The 19,602-nt window shown below is 35.5% G+C and overlaps 1 protein-coding gene across 1 annotated transcript in view; it reads left to right on the forward strand.

Annotated features, from left to right (window-relative positions):
- LOC135470961 (voltage-dependent calcium channel subunit alpha-2/delta-3-like) overlaps positions 1 to 19,602 on the forward strand; it is a 68,546-nt gene that overhangs the window by 18,329 nt on the left and 30,615 nt on the right. Inside the window, 5 exon segments of the mRNA XM_064750010.1 lie at positions 13,605 to 13,715; positions 16,058 to 16,117; positions 17,174 to 17,357; positions 18,100 to 18,231; positions 18,718 to 18,784. Coding sequence (XP_064606080.1) covers positions 13,605 to 13,715; positions 16,058 to 16,117; positions 17,174 to 17,357; positions 18,100 to 18,231; positions 18,718 to 18,784 — 554 coding nt within the window.

Raw genomic sequence — 19,602 nt, forward strand, 5'->3', positions numbered from 1 at the left:
TTCAATTTTGTTTTCTTGAGAATTATGTTGTAAAGAGGAGGAAATGACATTTACAAGTCTTTTTTCTTTTCTCTCTGTTGATTATTTGTATATATTATCAGTTCATTTCTTGCAGTAAATATATATGTGAATTTTAAGAAACATTTAATGAAAAAAAAATAAGAATATTATGAGGAAGGTTTTCTTTCTTTTTGTTTAACCATTTACAATTTGCTCTAGAATGTTATACTTTGGATTCTTAATGTCTATGAGATTTGATCATGAGCAGAGAAAACCAGACAGATCTTGGAGGAAATCTTGAGAAAGCTAGGGAAAACCTCATACTGTGCAGTTTTGGCAACCTCTCGAATCAAGTTAATAAGAAGCTTTATCGAAACTTTTTAGGGTAGAATTCGTCAGAAAAAGTTGTTATCCAACTATGTGTAGGGTCTGTACAAATGTAGTTATATTGTTTATACAGATGTTTTGAAAACTGGAAAAAATGTTTTGAAACTGGAGTTGGAATATGAAGATGTAGAAAGTTGAGAAGACTCATTTGGTTTTTTTTTCATCATTTCTCCACATCAGAAAATTTTATAATAAATATATATATATATATACATACATACATGTATCTGAGCTTTATCTTGAATATTGTTTACTTTCTGTCTTTTAAAATGTGGTTTATCACATTAGAAACAATAAATTAATTAGCAAAAGGTGAAAAAGTATATTGCAAATTTTAACCAGAATTTGAGAAAATTCCCTAAAAACTCTTGATCCTGTCAAGTTGTGAGCTGTGGCAGCCAAGTATGTCCATTAGTCTTGGATCTTACTTACTCCAGTTCACCAATAGGGCAACGTAAAGCCATTGATTACTGAGGAAGAGAATATTGCTGCTCTAAAAGACTGGTAAGAAAAGAATTATTTGATGAAACTAAGTGGGTTAGTCATAATTTATAGAGTTATTTGATAGTAGCCAAAGCAAATTTCTGGTAAAGACTGTTGTGTGGAAAAGAGTCCATATGATTCGATGTGGAATGTTGGAGGTTTGAATAATCAATGACTTGTCCTGAATAAGTTTGTGGTATGTTCATCAGCATAAAGCTCAAGCAAGCCAGGCAAGCCTTTACTTCTCTCTATGTTTAAAGGAGCACTAGAAGATTGATTGCCTTTCACAAAGGGATTTTTTCATACAAAGGTTTTTCTGAATTACCAACTATGTATAATGAAATATTCCTTTCTTCCTTGACGAATTCCCATGAGTCTGTCTACATTCTGACATGTTGGGCTAGATCCCTGTGGCTTATGTTGTAGGTGAAGACCATACATCTTGTCATTTGTTTTCAACATCCACTGAAAGATGACAGGTTTTAATGGGGTTTTATAGCACTTGGTGTACACTTGAGGAAGAGTGTAGCAAACAGTACAAGGATGTGTTTGCTAGCTGACTTCCTAAACTGGGAATTATTTCCTTTCATCTGTGGCAAAAGGATGTTTATAAGTAATAGAGTGCTTGTAGGTTTTTATTGATTGATTTAGACTGAGTGGGCTTCATTTGTAGAGAGATTGTTGAAAGAATTTCGTTAAAATTGTTACTAAAAGAGGATATGTAAAGTCTTCTTATTTACGACATATACTGTGTCATTGTCATACAGCTCACACCATGACAGGAAGCAAAAAAAAAAAAAAAAAGCCTTTGTTGAAGGCTTCCTTTCATGCAGTTTCATAAGGTAAATGTAGTTGAGGTTCATTTGTCAGGTGTTAAAAGCTGTATGGGTTTCAGGCTGTGAACCATTCCTCAGTGGACTATAGCTGTACTAGTGTCTATAAAATTGCTCTTTTTGCTTGTGCTACTGTGACTAGATAAAATCAGAGAGGTCTATTTCATGTAGATCTCCGTGGCGCAATTCAGTTTCTGGCCACCCAATTAATCTTTAGTGTTCAAGGACGGCTTGTTGGCCAGTTGGCAAGATAGAAAGGGATGTTACCAGAGCACTAGTTATTGGAGATAGATGACAATTCTGTGTTAATTACTTGAGAGAGCCTGTATGTGGATCCTTTGCGGAGAGCAAAGACCGGCTGAGGCTGATTCATGTCCACCATTTTGTCTGCAGTGCTTGACCAGCTGGTGACATGCTCTTGAGACGCTGACCTCAGTGATGGTTCTCCATAAAATTCTTCTGCGAAGAATTGCTGTACAAATTAATATTGAGTCTTTCTTGCTGAAGAGACTGTATAAGGCTGCGGCAGTCTACCATTGTAAGGGCATTGAATCCGGCTGGAATCAATCTACTTGGTATGATATGGTTCCCAGAACTCAAGCTTACTATTGATCCCAAGACTACTGTAAACTCTCATCTTTAACACAGCTCTGATAAACCTCTGACATGGTACATGGTACATTCCCCCCTTGGGTCAAATCCAGATGGTCCACAATTCCAAGATGCTATTACAGATATTTGTGACCTGCTCTTTTTGTAATACTAAGCATTAGATGTTATTTAAAAAATGAAAAATTCTTTGCTTTAAATGGTTTGATAGAGCTGAACATGCTGTTTATATAGCTATAGCTTAATCATGCACTGTAATTCTTCAACATTTTAGACTGTTTGCAAGGTTCAAGCACATTCCGAAGGCATTATTCTGTACTGACTGATAAAAAAAATGCTCTTTCATAAGAGAAAAAGGTTGAGGAATTAAGTACATCATTTGATCTCTTAGTGTGAAATGCTTAGGCATTCAAATAAAGTTTTGCACATATTTTGAAACACTTTGAATTTTTGTCAGCTTTGGGGAACACTATTCTTTGAAGTATGTAGGGCCTCCTATATGTAATATATATGTTTCTTTCATATGGTTTTAATGTCTTTTCATTTTTGATAAAAAAACAATCGTTTTATTCCAAGTGATCATTTTAGTTCATAGTACTGGTATGTAAATAGGATATTTCAGTGCAAATGTACATTAATTTCTTTCCACTAGCTTGGATGTACCACTTGAATTCCCAATAGGGTTATAGAATGTGAGCATATATTTTAGTGGCAGAGGTGTGCATTAAGTAAGGTTAATCTTGATAGTCCCTAGAGAAGCGTGAACGAGTTTGGTCGGCCAATTAGTTCAGCAAGACCCTTGCTTTCTAAATGAGTATTTATTTAGTAGATTTGCTTGCTCCACTGCCACCTGAGCTCACCATCTGAGCTCACCATCAAGAAGAAATCAAGGACCATCGTTTCTGGGATGGTCAGTTTTAGTTAGACGCGAGAAGTGGGAATATGCACAGTGACTTAAATCAGATATGATTTAGCCCAGGAATGTCGCTTCTCAAAGATCTCCCCACGACACTCTTTTGCTTGGCTGTTGACCTATTGACCCTGTAGATCACCTGGAATAATTCCTGTAAATTCTTAGACCTTCATGATGAAGGCAAAGGCATCCATAGGGGACCATGTCAAGTGTCTAATTAGGAGAAGCTTCACCTTAGAGCTCCATCGAGATAGATACATAATCTGTAACTTAAGCTGATTTGCGTATCATTAACTTTATGATTCTTGCCTTGAAATTTCTGTTATTTCAATTACTGTTGTTTTCTTTTTGAAATAGTAAGAGTTTGAGATCCACATTCCATGAAATTTGTGTATAAAACTGAGATGTAATAACAAAAACATATCCTGCGTCTGCCCCTCTATGTGTCCATTTCCTTTTGTAGGCACACTATCTCTTGCAGCTATACTTATGGCCTGAGGCATTTTTTGGTGCACTGCACAATATATTGGGAAAATGTTAATATTTCTGTAAGAACTTCTTAAAGCATGGTTTCTTGGACTATTAATTTGCTGACGTCTTTTATAGGATGAACAGGGATATAAATTGGTAGTCAACAGCCAATTGTGTCACATTACATACAAAGTCTTGTAATGTGCTTTTTCATTTAAAATGTTTCTCAGTCCTTTTTATGATTTACTTATAAAATTGTCTTGACTGTGTCTTAAGAATAGATATGGGTAATTGTCTGCCTAAAGGCTTATGTTTTGAAACAGTATATGTCTGAATCTACTCATGGATGAGACATGCAGGTTGTGAACCTGCATTGGGGTGGCTGGGCATATATCCCTGTGGGCCCTATGTGCTGTGATAGTCTCAGATGAAATTAAATAGATGTTCTTGCAAATCAGGGTTATTAATAAGTTAAGGGACTTAAATTAAATAAATTATGTCATATCTGTCAAGAGATTTCATACCTGTGCACTCAAAAAAGATTGAAAAAAAAGATGAGGTTCGTATTTACTTAGCATGGTTGATCAAGATAATTTATGAATGTTGTTTAAATACAATATACTTTAATGAAGATATAAATAAATATAATGTTTGATACTCATAGATTGGTGATCATGATGTAGTGACATCACCTTTATCTTAAATGCTTGTGTTTAATTTATACCCATACTAATTAATAGAAAAATACAAAAATTTCAGAAACAAGATACAGAAAGAGAAAGAAAGAATCTTTACGTATTCAGGTTTTGGGTGTCTGTAAACTTTCATAATGTAGGAGCTAATGTAAATTAGTGAGTACTTTTACTGAATCTGTCATGTACATGTAGCTGTAGACTGTAACTATAAACACCAATGTCATATGCCTCAATCTGTTGACTGAAATCAATTTAAAATAAAGATATTGATGAGAACAGTCCTCTTCCCATAAAAGTTTCATAGCTTTGGTTAAAAACAGTATCTGTCCTAAAAAAATTTAAGGTTGGCTTTGGTCGCACTCACTGGTCTGCTGCCATTGCTGTTTAGTCCTTATTAAGCTGTGCTGTTAGTGGAACACCCTCAGTGCACATGACAGCTCTCAGCCCAGTGAGCCTGACACAATGCTTATACTAAAGTTTAATTGGTTGAGATTTGTTGATACAAGCTCGACAGCATGTGGGCTTTATCTTGACTTGGCCACCATCAGATAAGCGTCCAAATATTGACAGAAGCTGTTGTCTGCAGGATTGGCTTTTGGGAGAATTCTTGACTTTTTTCCCTGTGGTCCTCACAATGTTTCCATCCCTTCAAGCCTGTACAAACAACGGTCTGGTCGCAAAGTTTGGTTGGCTTCCAACAGTTGGCTGCACTGTGTTCCAGGTCATTAAGTCCCTATCCCATTGTCTGTGCTGGCTTGGCTCTATCTCTGAGTACGCCATACATAACAGTTGAGCATGGCCAACTGTAACTGAAGAATCGCCCAACCAAAGACACAGGAACACAGACTTCATGACTGTTATAGAGTTGATATAGCAAAGAATATATCACACAACCAAACCATCATTAGTAATTCATTCATAAATTGTGTATAATGTATAGTGTATGAAGGAACATATTTGAATTCTGAAGAATGTGAATCCTTTTGAATGTTGAAGTCAGTCGTCCAAGATAAGAATGACATTTCAGTTTTAGTGTGGTACCTTTGAAAGAAGATACTTGGATTTCTATCAAGTACACTCCTTAAAATTACTTCAGCTTGATAAAACCAATGACTATTATCTTCGTCTCTTTCTTGTGTGTCACCCACACATTTGTGGGGTGTGGATCATATTCTGATAGCTACGATTTCTGTTTCATTTACATCATCTAGTTCATTGACCGAATTTTCAACACTGATTGTTCTGCAGTGCTTCTTTTTTTTCCTTTTATGGCTTTGCCTTTGATTGGGTGCTGTGAAGAAAGTGAAAAACATCCATTATCCTAAGAATTGTCTGAAGCCTTGCAGGTGGATATTAAGGATTTTTGTACACATAATGCTTAGCTGTCATTCTATATTGTTAAATGATTTTTGAAGAGAAAAACAAAACAACAATATTTTCGATTTTTTAACATGGTGTCTTTCAGTTTTCTTTGTATATGTAGTACATGCACCTGCTACATGTAAATAGTTTAAATTTCCTGATTCTGGTTCTGCTTATGCTGTATTCAGATAGTGACATCTACATGGTCTAAGCATGTGTACATTAAAGCAGGGAGCATGGCAGGTAATGGAAAGATCTGTTGATCCATGGGATGACAAGAGCTACATGCAAATGTCGATTCCTGCTCTGCTCAGGTGCACAGAATGGGATTGTTTCAGGAGATTTGACCATGTCAACACAATTTAGGTTGCACTGGATGCATAGGATCCCAGTGGACATTACGATGGACTCTTTAATACTGCATCTATCTGCGTAAGCCCTCCAGGGTGTCCATTTTGGTTTTACGGGCTAAACCCCTTCCTCAGTCCACCAACTGATTTTATCATGTGCCAAGCCGCTCTGTTTATTAGAGTCATACATCAATGTTGGGTTGATTTGGAATGAATCCAAGAGATTTCGTCCAAAATTAACAGAGGTTATTGCTTTGGGGTACAAACTGTGCCATGCGTGTGAGTGTATCATATGTTTATATCTGAGGAGTTTGATCAATAAGGATCCAGCAGTGCCAATCCTCATAGCACTGAGTTAAATAGAGCAACTAGAGTAAAAACCATTGATTTGTCAGTGGAAATAACCCTCTACATATATGCCTAAAGAAAGAGTTAAATCGACTGGTTGTCTTTGTTCCATTGCTTTCTTTCTTCCTGAAACATCTAAATGCTACAACTGATTCAAGCAGCATTTGGTTACAAAGCACTGTTACTATCCAGATCCTTAGGACAGACATGTAAACGTTGATATCAGGTCACAGAAATTATACTTTGTCATATGGTTTCATTGACCTTAATACCCGAAAAATTGATATTCACTACAGAGCAAGTACACAATAGATGTATATTACTTTGAGGGATGAAGGTGTATAAATCACATGTACATCAACAAACATTCTGTAGGACACATAAGGTGTTGGTTCAATCACAGGGGGGCCTCCCTGTGAGGCAATCAGTCATCGCCTTGGACAATAAGTTCCACCACTATCACTGTGGTGACAAGAAGCAGTTGATGCTCATTTGTTCAGTCTAACATTTGTTGACCGCCACTTGTCTTCCACCAATATGGTGGTGTCCATATCTCTACATCATGTGTGTGAAAATTTGCCAGTAAAATACAGCCATAGTAAAAGTGAAATATTCTTGAGTTTGACATTAAGCAAGGATCAAAGTATATAAATAAATAAATATGTCAACAAACAGTTATGTTATTATGCTGCTGTAAATGAACATCTACAGGGACTGACAAAATTTAGTTCAGATCCCCTGAAAACTGCAAAATCATTTTTCACAAATATTACATTTGACTTGATGTATTCATTTTTCAAGCATGCTATATTATACATCTACTTATGTGGTGGCATTCACAATATGTCATGTACTCTATGGAGAGAGATATTATAGTCCATATGCATACAAGATATTGTAATTCACTGCAAGCATGATTTGTGGCCAAACTTTAATGCTGTGTTTTAACCATGATTTCTTAATATTTTCTCTCACTAAGGCCTACAAACTGGTATTTATACTGCTAAGGAACCATTTTATGGACTGAACAGAGGCAGTAATGATGGATGTGCTTTGTCTGCCACAAAATTGTTGTTCAGGAGATGCCACATGTTGGTCTGAAGCAGAACAAAAGTTTGCCTGAAAGCAAGCATTGGATGATTGCTAGACCACAAAGTGACACTCATAAGGGTGTATTTTCCATTTCTTGTCGACCATTTCGAAGCCTTGGGGGTAATGAGATTTTTCAGCAGATATTTCCCCTGTGTAACATTACAAGCTTTTTAATCTACTGAAAGCCACAATGATCATATACTACAATATTTTCTATGCCACTTGTGAATGTGGTTTTCATGTGCCATTATAATTCATATTGTTACTATGAGTGCCTGCTGAATTGTTCTGCTTGCACCGTAAACTCTGAGTTATCAAATAATTTATGAAATGTAATATTTTTTGAACTCTGCTTTTACTTGATAGTATATATTAGGGTGAAAACAATGGAAACTAAGACAGTACTGACAACAAATATGCATAAACTGGCATTGTAGTGATAAGAATAGCAAATATTTTTTTATTTTTCTGCGTTATTAGCTTAAATATAGCATCATTTTACATGGCTATCATGTTTAATAAATCCTTAAGTTAAATTTTAGATACTCTGAGCAGATTAAGGATGGTAGTATGGGATGTACTGGTGTTGTGCCACTGAGAACTTTATTCCTGGTTTGTACTACAGTTATTAATATGTTATCCTTTTCACTCGAAAAGTGGGAAAACAGTTGATAGTTGTTTGATGAAATACAGAAATAATGAAATCTATTCTTGAAATATCATTGTTTTATAATCAGTAACATTTAATTTGGTGTGTCAATTCTCTGCAAATATAACTACAACTGTTCAAAGTATAAACTAAGCACTGTTTAAAGATCTTTTGAGATAGCTTGTATGTTCAAATTAGAGGCACTGTGTTATTTTTTCAAAGATCTTCAGTGCATTTTGTCATGTATTGTTTACCAGCATTATGTTCACATATATGCACGTCCTGTCTGATACATATCTTTTGTGGAGTGAACTGAATTATTGATATTATGTTAGAACAAAGCTGTTGGCTTCAATATTATGATTGCATAGTTACCCTTTTGTGCTTTAACTCTGGAGCATTGCTATCTGAAGCTGGCAGGTTTTCCCATAATCCTCTGTGTCTCTTGGAAAGGGGCCAGTATAATTCTGGTCAGTGAACCACATTGCACTATAAGGGATATGAAAGCATCAAAAACTTTCTGATCATTAGCAACTCATAAGAGTTGTCAATACAAGATGTTTGGAAGCTCAAATATCTACTAATTAAGTGATAACAATGTTTGATAATTGATAACTCTTTTGATTTGATGTTGAAATATTTTAGGGGTTTAGTTTTTGGTGAAGTTTGTGGTATTGATTAGTATGTGCATGTATATTCTTCAAGATCGTTCTAAGATACATATTAGTGGTTGATGATGTACTTCATGTTTGTGTGGCATGTATGCAATCCAATGTAACATTTGGTCATCAAATCAAATCATTTGTAAATCAAATCTTCTGTAGTACATGAATGCTGTTACACCCCAATATTAAATGAGCTTTAGAAAAAAAAAAAGATGTGGTGCAGTAATATATAATCAAGCTCAGCAGGTATTGGATTATGTGGAGCACTGATGCATTTACAACAGGACATTATATACCTGTAAGAGTTTGTCTCAGATTTATTTTCGTGATTAATTTTAAGGCATTGGCATATTTCCCAGCACACTCTGGGCTCTTGGTAGTGTTTTTCTTTCAGTGATATTACATCAAGATATATCCCATTCATTGCGCTAAGTGAATCCAGTCGAGAGCGTCGTCCCAAATGGATTTGTCTGGTCAAGATAAACAATTGCTTTCAAGTGGTTTGACAGTCCTGCTCAACATTAATCTGTATTTTCGTTTGTCAGATGAATCACAAGAAACTCCATGAGAACTTTTCATTCTTCATTTGAAGATGAAGTTTGCCCATACCTCTGATACCATTTGTTTAAAATGCCTCTTAAACAATAGATACATTAAGGTTACCAGTAGGGAATGGCTGGAAACAGTTTTTCGCCTCACGTCTTAGCTGGGCTATCAATTTGGGACGGGTTTCTTCAGGCTAGAATTGGTGCCAGCTTTCTAAATGTATAAATTGCTCTTGCAGGGACTATGCTTGGGCATCACGTGGTGTCTGTCTCATTATGACAATAATTTCCCCACATAAAAGATGATGTAGGACCTAGGCTGGATTTGCGCTGCAAACTATTTCATGGCATGCCTCGTAAAGCTCTCCCATCCAATTCCTTTGATAAACTCATGCCTCAAGAAAATCACATTAGGAAAGTTTGTGACTAAAGAATTTAAATATGAGATGCCTGGTCTAATTGGGTTGTGTTTTTTTTTTTTTTTTGAGTGCAGATGCAAAGCACACAAGATTCTTCTAAGTTTGTTAGAAAAAGTCGTTTCTGGCAGCTTTGACTGATTAATTGGAAGAGATGTTGCACTTCTGAGGAGATTTTTTTGTGCAAAGTGTGTTTGTGTGTGTGTCATTTTTGTGGCATCCTGTTTGCATGTAGTTGTTTTCAGGTGGCAATGGAGACATGGGTTCACTAGCTACATGTATGTGTATGTAGCAGTTAACGTTACAGGAGCAATTATGTACTGGATAATATTCCTGTATATGTTGTATGCCTTCCATAGCAACCCTGTAACCATTCTACTGTTCATTGATATGAAAGCAGATTAGTTATGACTTTATTAAATCTGTTTCTACATGTATATAGTGATGTCTGACAGCTTTAAAAATGTTCAAACGTGAATGGTTGTACGAATGTTATATGATGATCTGTTTGAACCTGTATATGGAGAATTTCTTGCACATGACATTATTTCACATTTTTCTTATATGGAGGATATACATGTTGTCTGTGTACATGTATATCCAGTGTCAACTCAACTCATCAAATCAACTCACATATATACATGTATATGTCGATCTCTTGTATTATTTGTTTGTTCGTATGATGTCCATTAATTGTCATAAAATAATTTTCTATCCACCCATCCATCTGTATACTTTTTTATATTATGATTATCTACATAATATCTACAGAAAAGCCTCTGTTAGCATTGAGATATTGGCTCACTTTTTTGCCTCTACATGTACCACTAGAGCCTAAGCCTATTGAAGGCAAACTTTAAAATTTGCAGAATTGTGTACCCTTTTGGTTTTTCTGGTCAGCACCATATTTGAAGAGTGTTTGACTCAAAATCACCAAGCCTGATTCCATCATCTCTTGTTTTGTTTGCCATTAGGGGAATATCCTGGGATTTCAAAACTCGTGCTTTCATTTATACAATTTAGTTTGATATAGCTTGTATTGGTCTCATGTCTCATATTATTTTTATATGGAGCATTTATTGTATAGGGGGTATATATGTGGTGCCCTGAGATAAGTATCATATTAGTTGGAAATGCAAGAAATGGCTGCATATGACAGCCAAGGTTAGTAAATACTCACCCACATGTGTGCAATTGATCAGTGTGTTAACTACATAGTAACATAAAACCCAGCGCAGTTGTAAGGATTTAGCAGAAATGTTAAAGACAATGCTCTATCTTTGTGGGATGAAGTTTTCCCTTCACTTGTGGGCTGTTGGGTATTAGCCATGGAAGATTAAGTCTCGTCTTTCAACTAGCCACTCAGGAGAGATTTAGCCACTGGTCCTCTCATCTACAGCTTATTTATTCTGAATGATGTGGGTTGATAGGTTTTTAAAGAATCTTCTCGGAGCAGGTGAATAACATAATATCTCTCTCACATTTCAATAAATTACGCCACATGACTGTATCCCAGGCAGATCAAATTAATACCAGAAGGTTGAGAACACTGAGCTATGTGGGCTCTAACATTTTAATGACCCAAAAGTGGGCAGTGAAGCATTCCACATCTGTGCTGTCTGGATGAGCAGACAAGGTGCTGGGGTGTGGGTAATGTTTAGAGGGACATGAATAGGAATAGAAGGCGTAAAGTGCTTTGGAAGAACCTCTGGGCAAGATTATGGCTGTTGCTGTTAACACAATATTATCCTCCAGCAGGAAGTATAAAAGGGCAAAAACTCCCGTTGGCTCCATTAAGCCGTGCCGCCCATGCTAACCAAGAAGCAGACATTCTCTAGCTGTGATCCTATTCTGCTAGTGTCTATATGCAAGCTTTACAAGGCCTGAGCACAAAGGCTTTATGTCTTCATGTTAAACTAAAATGGTTTTTCTTTGTGCGTTCATCGTGAATTTTTTCTAAGCAGCATATTTTCCCTATTCTATACCCTGTGGGTAAATATTTGTCCCTTGGTTATATGGCAACATCCCGGTGATATTTTTAGGTTGAGGCCTAGGTTAAGGTGTAGATATACCTATACCATGGACTCAAGTGCACATAAGAGCAAGCACTGTATATTTTTACCATGTTTGCACCAGTATGATTAAGGCCTTCATCTGATGACAATGGTCATTCCATTAAGCTTAGGGTGATGTCATGAACATAAACAGTGCATATGAAACATAAGGTTTCAGAGTGGAGAAAAAGCCAGAGTGCAGCAACAACAGTGTGATAGTTGACAAATAGCTACTCGTAACAAGTGAAATCTAGCCACATTATAAACTGTTCATGTAAATTATTGCTTGAATAGTATAGCTATTAACCTGGAAGCTCCCTGGTATGGCTTAAGCAGGCTTAAGTAACAAAAATGCAGTGTTGTCAATTGTAATTTATTTGATGTCACTGGTGTAGAATGGCTCAAAATGCTATATTGTTATTAAATTTAAAGGCAGAGAAAACACTAATGTGAAGACTACGTCAGCTGAAAGACCACATCAGGTTTTTGCCACTTAAATACACAGATTGCTAGATTACATTATTCTGAATGCACATACGTGTAGACCTATGCACTTCCCAGATGGACCTTGAATCAATGATTTCAAGCACAAAATATGAATGTGACATTGATTGGCTAACTGATACATATTCAGTTTTTGGTGGCTACTTGCATACGTGGATGATGATGTGTCGTGACTCACATTTGTTCATTTCCGTGGTTATCATATGCTTACCAGATTTCCAGTTTCCCAGTATGTGCTGTATTTATAGATTACATTTTGTTTCCGGGCTATTACTCCAGCTGTTTTTTTGCATAAGGTTTTAATTTTGGTAACCAGCTTGCTAGTTTCCTGATATCTACTGTATAGCTAGGCATGAACTTTTTGTGACCTGGCTATAACTTCAGTTCTTTCTCATACTTAATTTTAATTCTTAGTGGATACTTTGAAACAGAGGTGATGATGTTTTGTGCCTAATATTTGTCCATTTTCACTGTTGCCATCGTAACAACCTTGTCATCCCTACATGCATGTATACACCTGTGCATAAACAGAAATGATTTTGTGTCTGGGCTACAACTCCAATTGTTTTAATTTTTTGTGAATACATAGATACAGATTCCACTTGGGGGTAAAGCTCACCATAATGCTTCTGGTATTCTTTTATACATTTTAAAGAAATGAACAGGAGATGTTCACATGAACTCTCCTTATTACTTGGAAAAAAATGGTTTATAAAAAGCTCAAATAATGGAAAATTGATTGTTTTTATTTATTGCTGTGTAAGAGCTGTTGTGTTCTTTTATGTGGAATATGCATCCACTTATTGCAAAAACTCTAAGTTTTACTCTATGCGTGTGACCTGCATGTAGGTGATCTGCATATAATTTAATTTGCTAGCAGTTCTCCTTGGAAAACCAAGTTATCCAAATTATGAGATGTTTGAAATTTCGTGTAAACATATATGGGAGAAATAAAGTTGATTTATGATAAAGAAATGAAAAAATATTTCATCATGCAACATGTAAAGATAAATCTTGAAATATTTTGAAAGATGATTGATGTTCTTATATATCAGCATTTGATCATAGTCATGTTTAAAGGTTAACTGTCTCATACTCACACCATGATAGTTATATATTTGAAATAAACAGTGTTTGAACCAAGAATTTAGGATAAGATGTGTGTAAATGTATGTAATATTTGTTTATCTGGTGAGCATATAATTTACCTAAAAATGATTGGTTGCAGGAATACAAAACACATGGGGCATCTGTTGAAGAAGTCAGAGGCAAAAATTTGGTCCACAAATTGGCAAAACAGATGGAAACAATGCTGCAGAAGAAGGTCAAGGCAGTCAAGGTAAATTCCTTTGAATGTGTATCTAGAATTAATAGAAATAAAGAAACCCTTTTTTGTTTCTTGTATGCTGAAGTCTTTCTGAAATTAAATTGCTATTATTTTTCTTCTTTTATATGTGGTGCCAAGTGGTGCCAAGTAATGGTGTATAGTGTAAGGAAATGTTTATAATGAATTCACTTACATATATGACAATACTTGCGAATCATTCTCTCCAATATCTGTGACTGGACGAATCTTTTCTTACAAGTAAATTCACTAGAAAAAAAATATTAAAATATCATTTCTCCTCTCAGTGAATTTATGACTGAAATTAAGACTGACATTCTCGTCTGGCAATTACATTTAGTGCAGGTTTATTATCAAAATTAACTTTAGCTCTTTTTATAGAATTTTAGAGTGGTGTGGGCCTAATGTGATCAAGTAAATTTCAATCAATTTTAGAACTTGTTGCAAAAAGATTCAATTATGCAACCATCTAACTGAGAGATTCAACAAATTAAGTTTATGGCATGCAGTAATGGCATGTACATATACCTTAGAGTTCCTGATTATATTAAGCGTAAACTGAAGTAAACTACACTAGAATGTAATCAACATTTTCCAGGTAAGTGTTGATGTGTTGACATTTGTAGCGTATCATTACAAGCACTATGCAGTAGTGGTGGGATTTTTTTGGATCAAGTATTTGTATGAACAAGCATTAACCATCCATATAGCCTTGAAGCTAAATTTGCCTGAGCCACTGGCATGACTCATTAGGGTTTCCTTGGGAAGGATTTGTTGGATTACCTTTTTATGAAACTCATTTAGCACCCAGGAAATGCCCAGTGGCAAGATCCTTATCTGTGGTACCTTGTTAAGTTCAGGTAATTCCCAGACCCTCTTAAATATGGTGGAACATACCTGATGGGGAGGGATGCAATATATAAATGTCCTATATGCAAGGTCTCCTATGAACTAAGAGAGTTTATAATTTGCATATAATTCATTGGAGCGCACTGAGCAATTTTTGCTTTTACCGTCACAAAATTTTTTTCTATAATATGTGTTCTGTAAGCTGTATGCAAATATGAAGTTTAGAACTGAGACCACAATGTCTCTATTCAGGAACGTTCAGAGAGAATATTTCGACCTCCATTTGAGGGCACAGTGGTAAAGTCAAATGTAGTACAGGGTAGAAGAATAACGGTGATAGACAGCTTAAATAAAACAAAAGACTGTGATAAAGTGTTGTGTGTTATTTCACTTTGTAACTGGATATACCCTTTATATTTTACCTCAACCTCAAGTATTAATGTATTTCTGTTGTGCAGAAATGTGATAATTGGTTAGAAATAAAGAAATGTCTTAACTGGTTATCTCACCCAACAAATTGTAAATTTCCGCGGGTAATTACCAATAACATTACTCCAAATTACCCCTGAACCATAGGTGCTGACCATTGTTACACTATTCTGTTACACAATGCCTGATGGATGCACTGACCACTACAGATTTAACCGTCAGACAGAACTGGGGTTAAATTTGTAGTCATCATTTTTGTTTGACTCTCAGAAACATACTCCCTTCTGGAGTCATAAAAAGTACAAGCAGAGTGGAAATTGCCCAACAAGATGGATAGTACAAAGATCAGATCTATAGGTGATCACTGGGGATTTAGTTTTCTGGCTGAGCACTGACAATTATGTAGGGGAAATCTCTGATAGCGCATAGTGCCGTATCCACAGCCTACCATTAATGTGACGTTTATTTGAAAGGAAGAGGTAATCAATAACTGGTGTCGCATCCGCGGTGTCTTCCCAAGACTAGAAATATAACATAAAATTGATCCTTCACGACGGTTCGAGTACCCTGAGTCTTATCCGTTTTGGTCGGCAGCTGTCTTTTATGGACCAAGATCCTGCCAACTTCCAATCTCCTCCTTCTAAGATTTTTTTATTCTTTTGTGTTCTTCTTAAACCACACATTGTAAGGGCTTCTGGTCTGTCCTTGGTTTTCTAAAGATTTCGGGTCAGCATGGTAAACCTCCGTTGAAGCACCTCCTGGACAGTAAGAATGTGGGGCTAATATAGGTCCCTGTCCCACTTAGACTGGCCATTTTTTGATTTCATCTGCTTCTGGTCAAGCTCAAATAAGTTTTAGAAAAGTTTTTCTATTTCACCTAAATCTCTCACATCTCACATGTCTGTTTGATGATTTGTCTCCTTATTGATATTGTCAGATATTTTCCAATCTGAACCAAACTGTCTTCCTTGAAGGCAGTGGGTAAGATTGAGTCAATTTTTTCATTGTTAAAGGTAACATATTGTGTAACTGTTACTTTAAACTTTTTTTGTTTTCAGAAATTGGCTGATGCTGCAGAAAAAGCAATTTTAACCCATAAAAATGACTCCGGTGTTCAGGTATGTTTATGATTTGATTATAGAGGAGAATTTGTTACCCATCCTGTATTTATTTTATGCTTTAGTCAACTTAGGTATTAGTAATTGCAAAACAAATTGAAGTGAGAGCAAAGTTTCATTTACTTGAAACATTTGTCCTGACTTGTCATTATGAAGGATAAAAAGCTAAGGTCAGTATTAGCAGACTTCTGATTTCTAATAATACAACAAAATCTTGTATTGCACAAATCCAGACCAAAATTACAAGAAATATTAGATACATTCATAAGTGTGTAATCTTTCATTTTGTAAACCTTCACGTAATGGAACAGAAATCAGTCAGAGCTAATGTTTTATGTCCTCACATATTGTTCTGAGAAGCTGTATTGTAACAAACATCAACACTATGTGCATATAAACGTAGGAAACTTTCTATGATACCTGACAAAGGTCAGTGGTGTTCTGACAGCCGATGTTTGACAAAAAAAAACAAAAAACAATTTCACTAGGGCATTCATAGATATCTACATATTTATGTCATGCATGACTGACAGAAAAAATGTACATACAATACGAATATATGCCTTCAAAATGCATAATATTTATCTAGAACAGGACAGAAAGGGCAGTCATTTTTAGAATTTCTGGAAATACATTGTGTAAAACACAGTTAAGGCCTTAAATTTAATTACTTGTGTGGGCTTACACTGCAGAAGAGCTGCAGTTGGAGACCATCAGTTAAAGATGTTCACATTTGTGGGTGAGGAGGGGATGCAATATATACGTGTGGCTTTAAGTGGCTCATTAGGAGCTTTGCACAAACGAATGGTTAGGCTCTTTCTCCCATGGCATTATTGACTTTACTTTATCCATACACCATACCTATATTATTATAAATAAATTTAGTATGGTATTAAATACAAACCAAATAAAGAAGTGAGAAAATGCAATCTTGACTGTTACTGTTTACTATTATATATTGTGCACCATTGGTTAAAGCTTTGGGAATAATCCTGTTCCAGGTTTATATGTACTGTTAATTATATTTAATGTTGTCTTTTTATTTCCTTGTTGTAGCAATATGACTATTTCAATGCCAAGAAACTTTTGCCTGATACAGTAGTGAAAACCTTAACGGGAGGAACCATGGATGCTTCCAAATACAGGTTCATCCATCTTGATCAGCAGAAGGGTTTCCATGGCATTGCTGTCAACTTGTCTCTTAGTACAGTACATGTGCCTACTAATGTGTTTGACAAGTGTGAGTTGCTCAATTTAATTTACCACAACATTTTTATTTAAATGTTGAAATCAGTTCACTAAACTAACTATAACTATCAAGTAATTCAATAGCCATGTGCTTTTTTTCTGCTTCTTAATATTGCTGTATTTCTGGAGTTCTCTAAGGTCACCTTGACCTCTGACTTTCTTAATAACCTTTAGCTTTATATGGTGGAACAAGTGGTTTCAGGTATTCCCTCTAGCTCTACTGATTGCCCAACTGTCAGTGTGCATCAGCTGTTGCTTTCATTTGTCTTGAAAATATGTTTCTGACATTTGGGAAGCTTGGTTTATTAATCCGTGGTAAGGCACTAAACACCTGCAGATGATAGAAAGGGGATTCCATATGATGCCTGTGGAACAGAAAAACTCTCTGCTGGTCCTAATCTTACCTTGACAGTCTGGCTTCACTAATGATTTCTGTCAAAAACAAACAGAGAGATTAATTTTCCATGTCCAGGGTTTTTTTATCTCGGGAGATAGTATAAGATTTTTTGTTTGCTCAGTAATTGGCAATATCACTCATCCTGGAAGCTTAGGACTTGGACAACACTGCTATGGTAAAACAAAAAATCATGCAGTGTTTCCTTCTGTGTGTTGGGGGATTTGCCAGCTCCGGATAATATTCACAATTTTGGCTCAGTGGTATTGATGTTAATATTTCTGCTATAAAAATATCACAACACAGTCACTTTATTTAAATTTTATTGTTTATCTTACAGCATCAGATGTTGTGAATGGAATTGCATGGTCTAGCCTTTTGGATAGACAGTTTGTAGAAAATACCAAAAATGACTCGACATTGATGTGGCAGTATTTTGGGAGTTCAACAGGCTTCTTTCGAATTTATCCAGGTAAGCAAAGTTTAGATGATCACCTGTAATTGCCAGTAACCTTGTGAACATATTAAGCATCCTAAATTTACATTTGGATATAGACATAAAAACTTTAAACTTAATTTTTTTGTTTTTCTCACAAATTTACATTTGCATATAGACATAAAAATTTTAAACTTAATTTTTTTTGTTTTTCTCACACATGCAAGCCTGTTTTTACTCATAATGTTGATGTCTTTATAGTTTTTACAAATCATTGCTAACTGTTCTGGTTTGAAATGGAATTTGCAGTAGAATAGATCCAAAATTATATTTTTGCCAAAATCATCTAAAAAATTTGGAGCAAGGCTACAAAAAAGCACATTGTATCTCCGAAAATGTGCTGTTATTATCACAAAACTCACTTTCACAAAGATGCAAGCATAAGACATTACATTGCATTATTTTGTGGATCAGTATAATTGTTTATACAGAGGTTGAATTAACCAGTGTTGTGTTTTTCAGGAATGATATGGCCCAGAAATAATAAAGATGGCAATGTGGACATGTTTGACTGTCGAGTCAGAGGATGGTAAGTTTGCTTTTGTTTTTAGATTTTTTGGAAAACAAATATGATTTTCACATTTAATATCAATAGTGACTCAAATTTGTTGATGCCATTCAATGTAAAAAGGAAATATTATGTGATTTGTTTTTCATAATATGGAAATGTACGTGAACAATCAACTGGTGAATTCTAAGTTTGTCAGTAGTGTATTGCTCTGCCCTTAACAATATTTCAGTTATATATCTGCAGTCACTGAGCAGAACCTGGAGAATAAACAGTTTCTCTTTTCTGGTTCATGTATCACAAGACATGCATTAGCTTAAAAAAGCTGAACATGAACATGGTACCTTATTGGTTAGAGCTTCTGATTTTTAAGTACTTAGCCATGCTAGCAATTAACCAGCATAATTTTGGGTGTTTTTGACTATTTATCACATTTTCATAGTTGATCCAAGTTGTGAGGTGTGAATAGTGAAGTACACGTAAGCTATGGGCTCATTATATATAGATGCATTTTACCATTTGATTGCTGATAAGATGGTGTTTGAAAAGTGGTTCTTTGTATGTGTGGGTGTGGAGTATCATTAGAAAAGATTTAGCCATGTAAATGACTCAGTGACACATGTGCCTCCTACTAAAATAGCCTAACTCTAGCCATGCATTAACTTTTTATGTAAAGGTTTTGTGTGCACATTAAAGCATTACTTGGACAAGAATTGTCTGACACGCATTATGGTTTGGTGGTTAGAGTGTTGGGACCTTAATTCACAGGCACTGGGTGTGCCGTTTCTGCAGGCTGTAAACTACAATAATTACCAGCAAGTTGGGTTAATCCTATCTCA

Source organism: Liolophura sinensis, chromosome 7, assembly GCF_032854445.1.
Source record: "Liolophura sinensis isolate JHLJ2023 chromosome 7, CUHK_Ljap_v2, whole genome shotgun sequence".
Taxonomy (NCBI): Eukaryota; Metazoa; Mollusca; class Polyplacophora; order Chitonida; family Chitonidae; genus Liolophura; species Liolophura sinensis.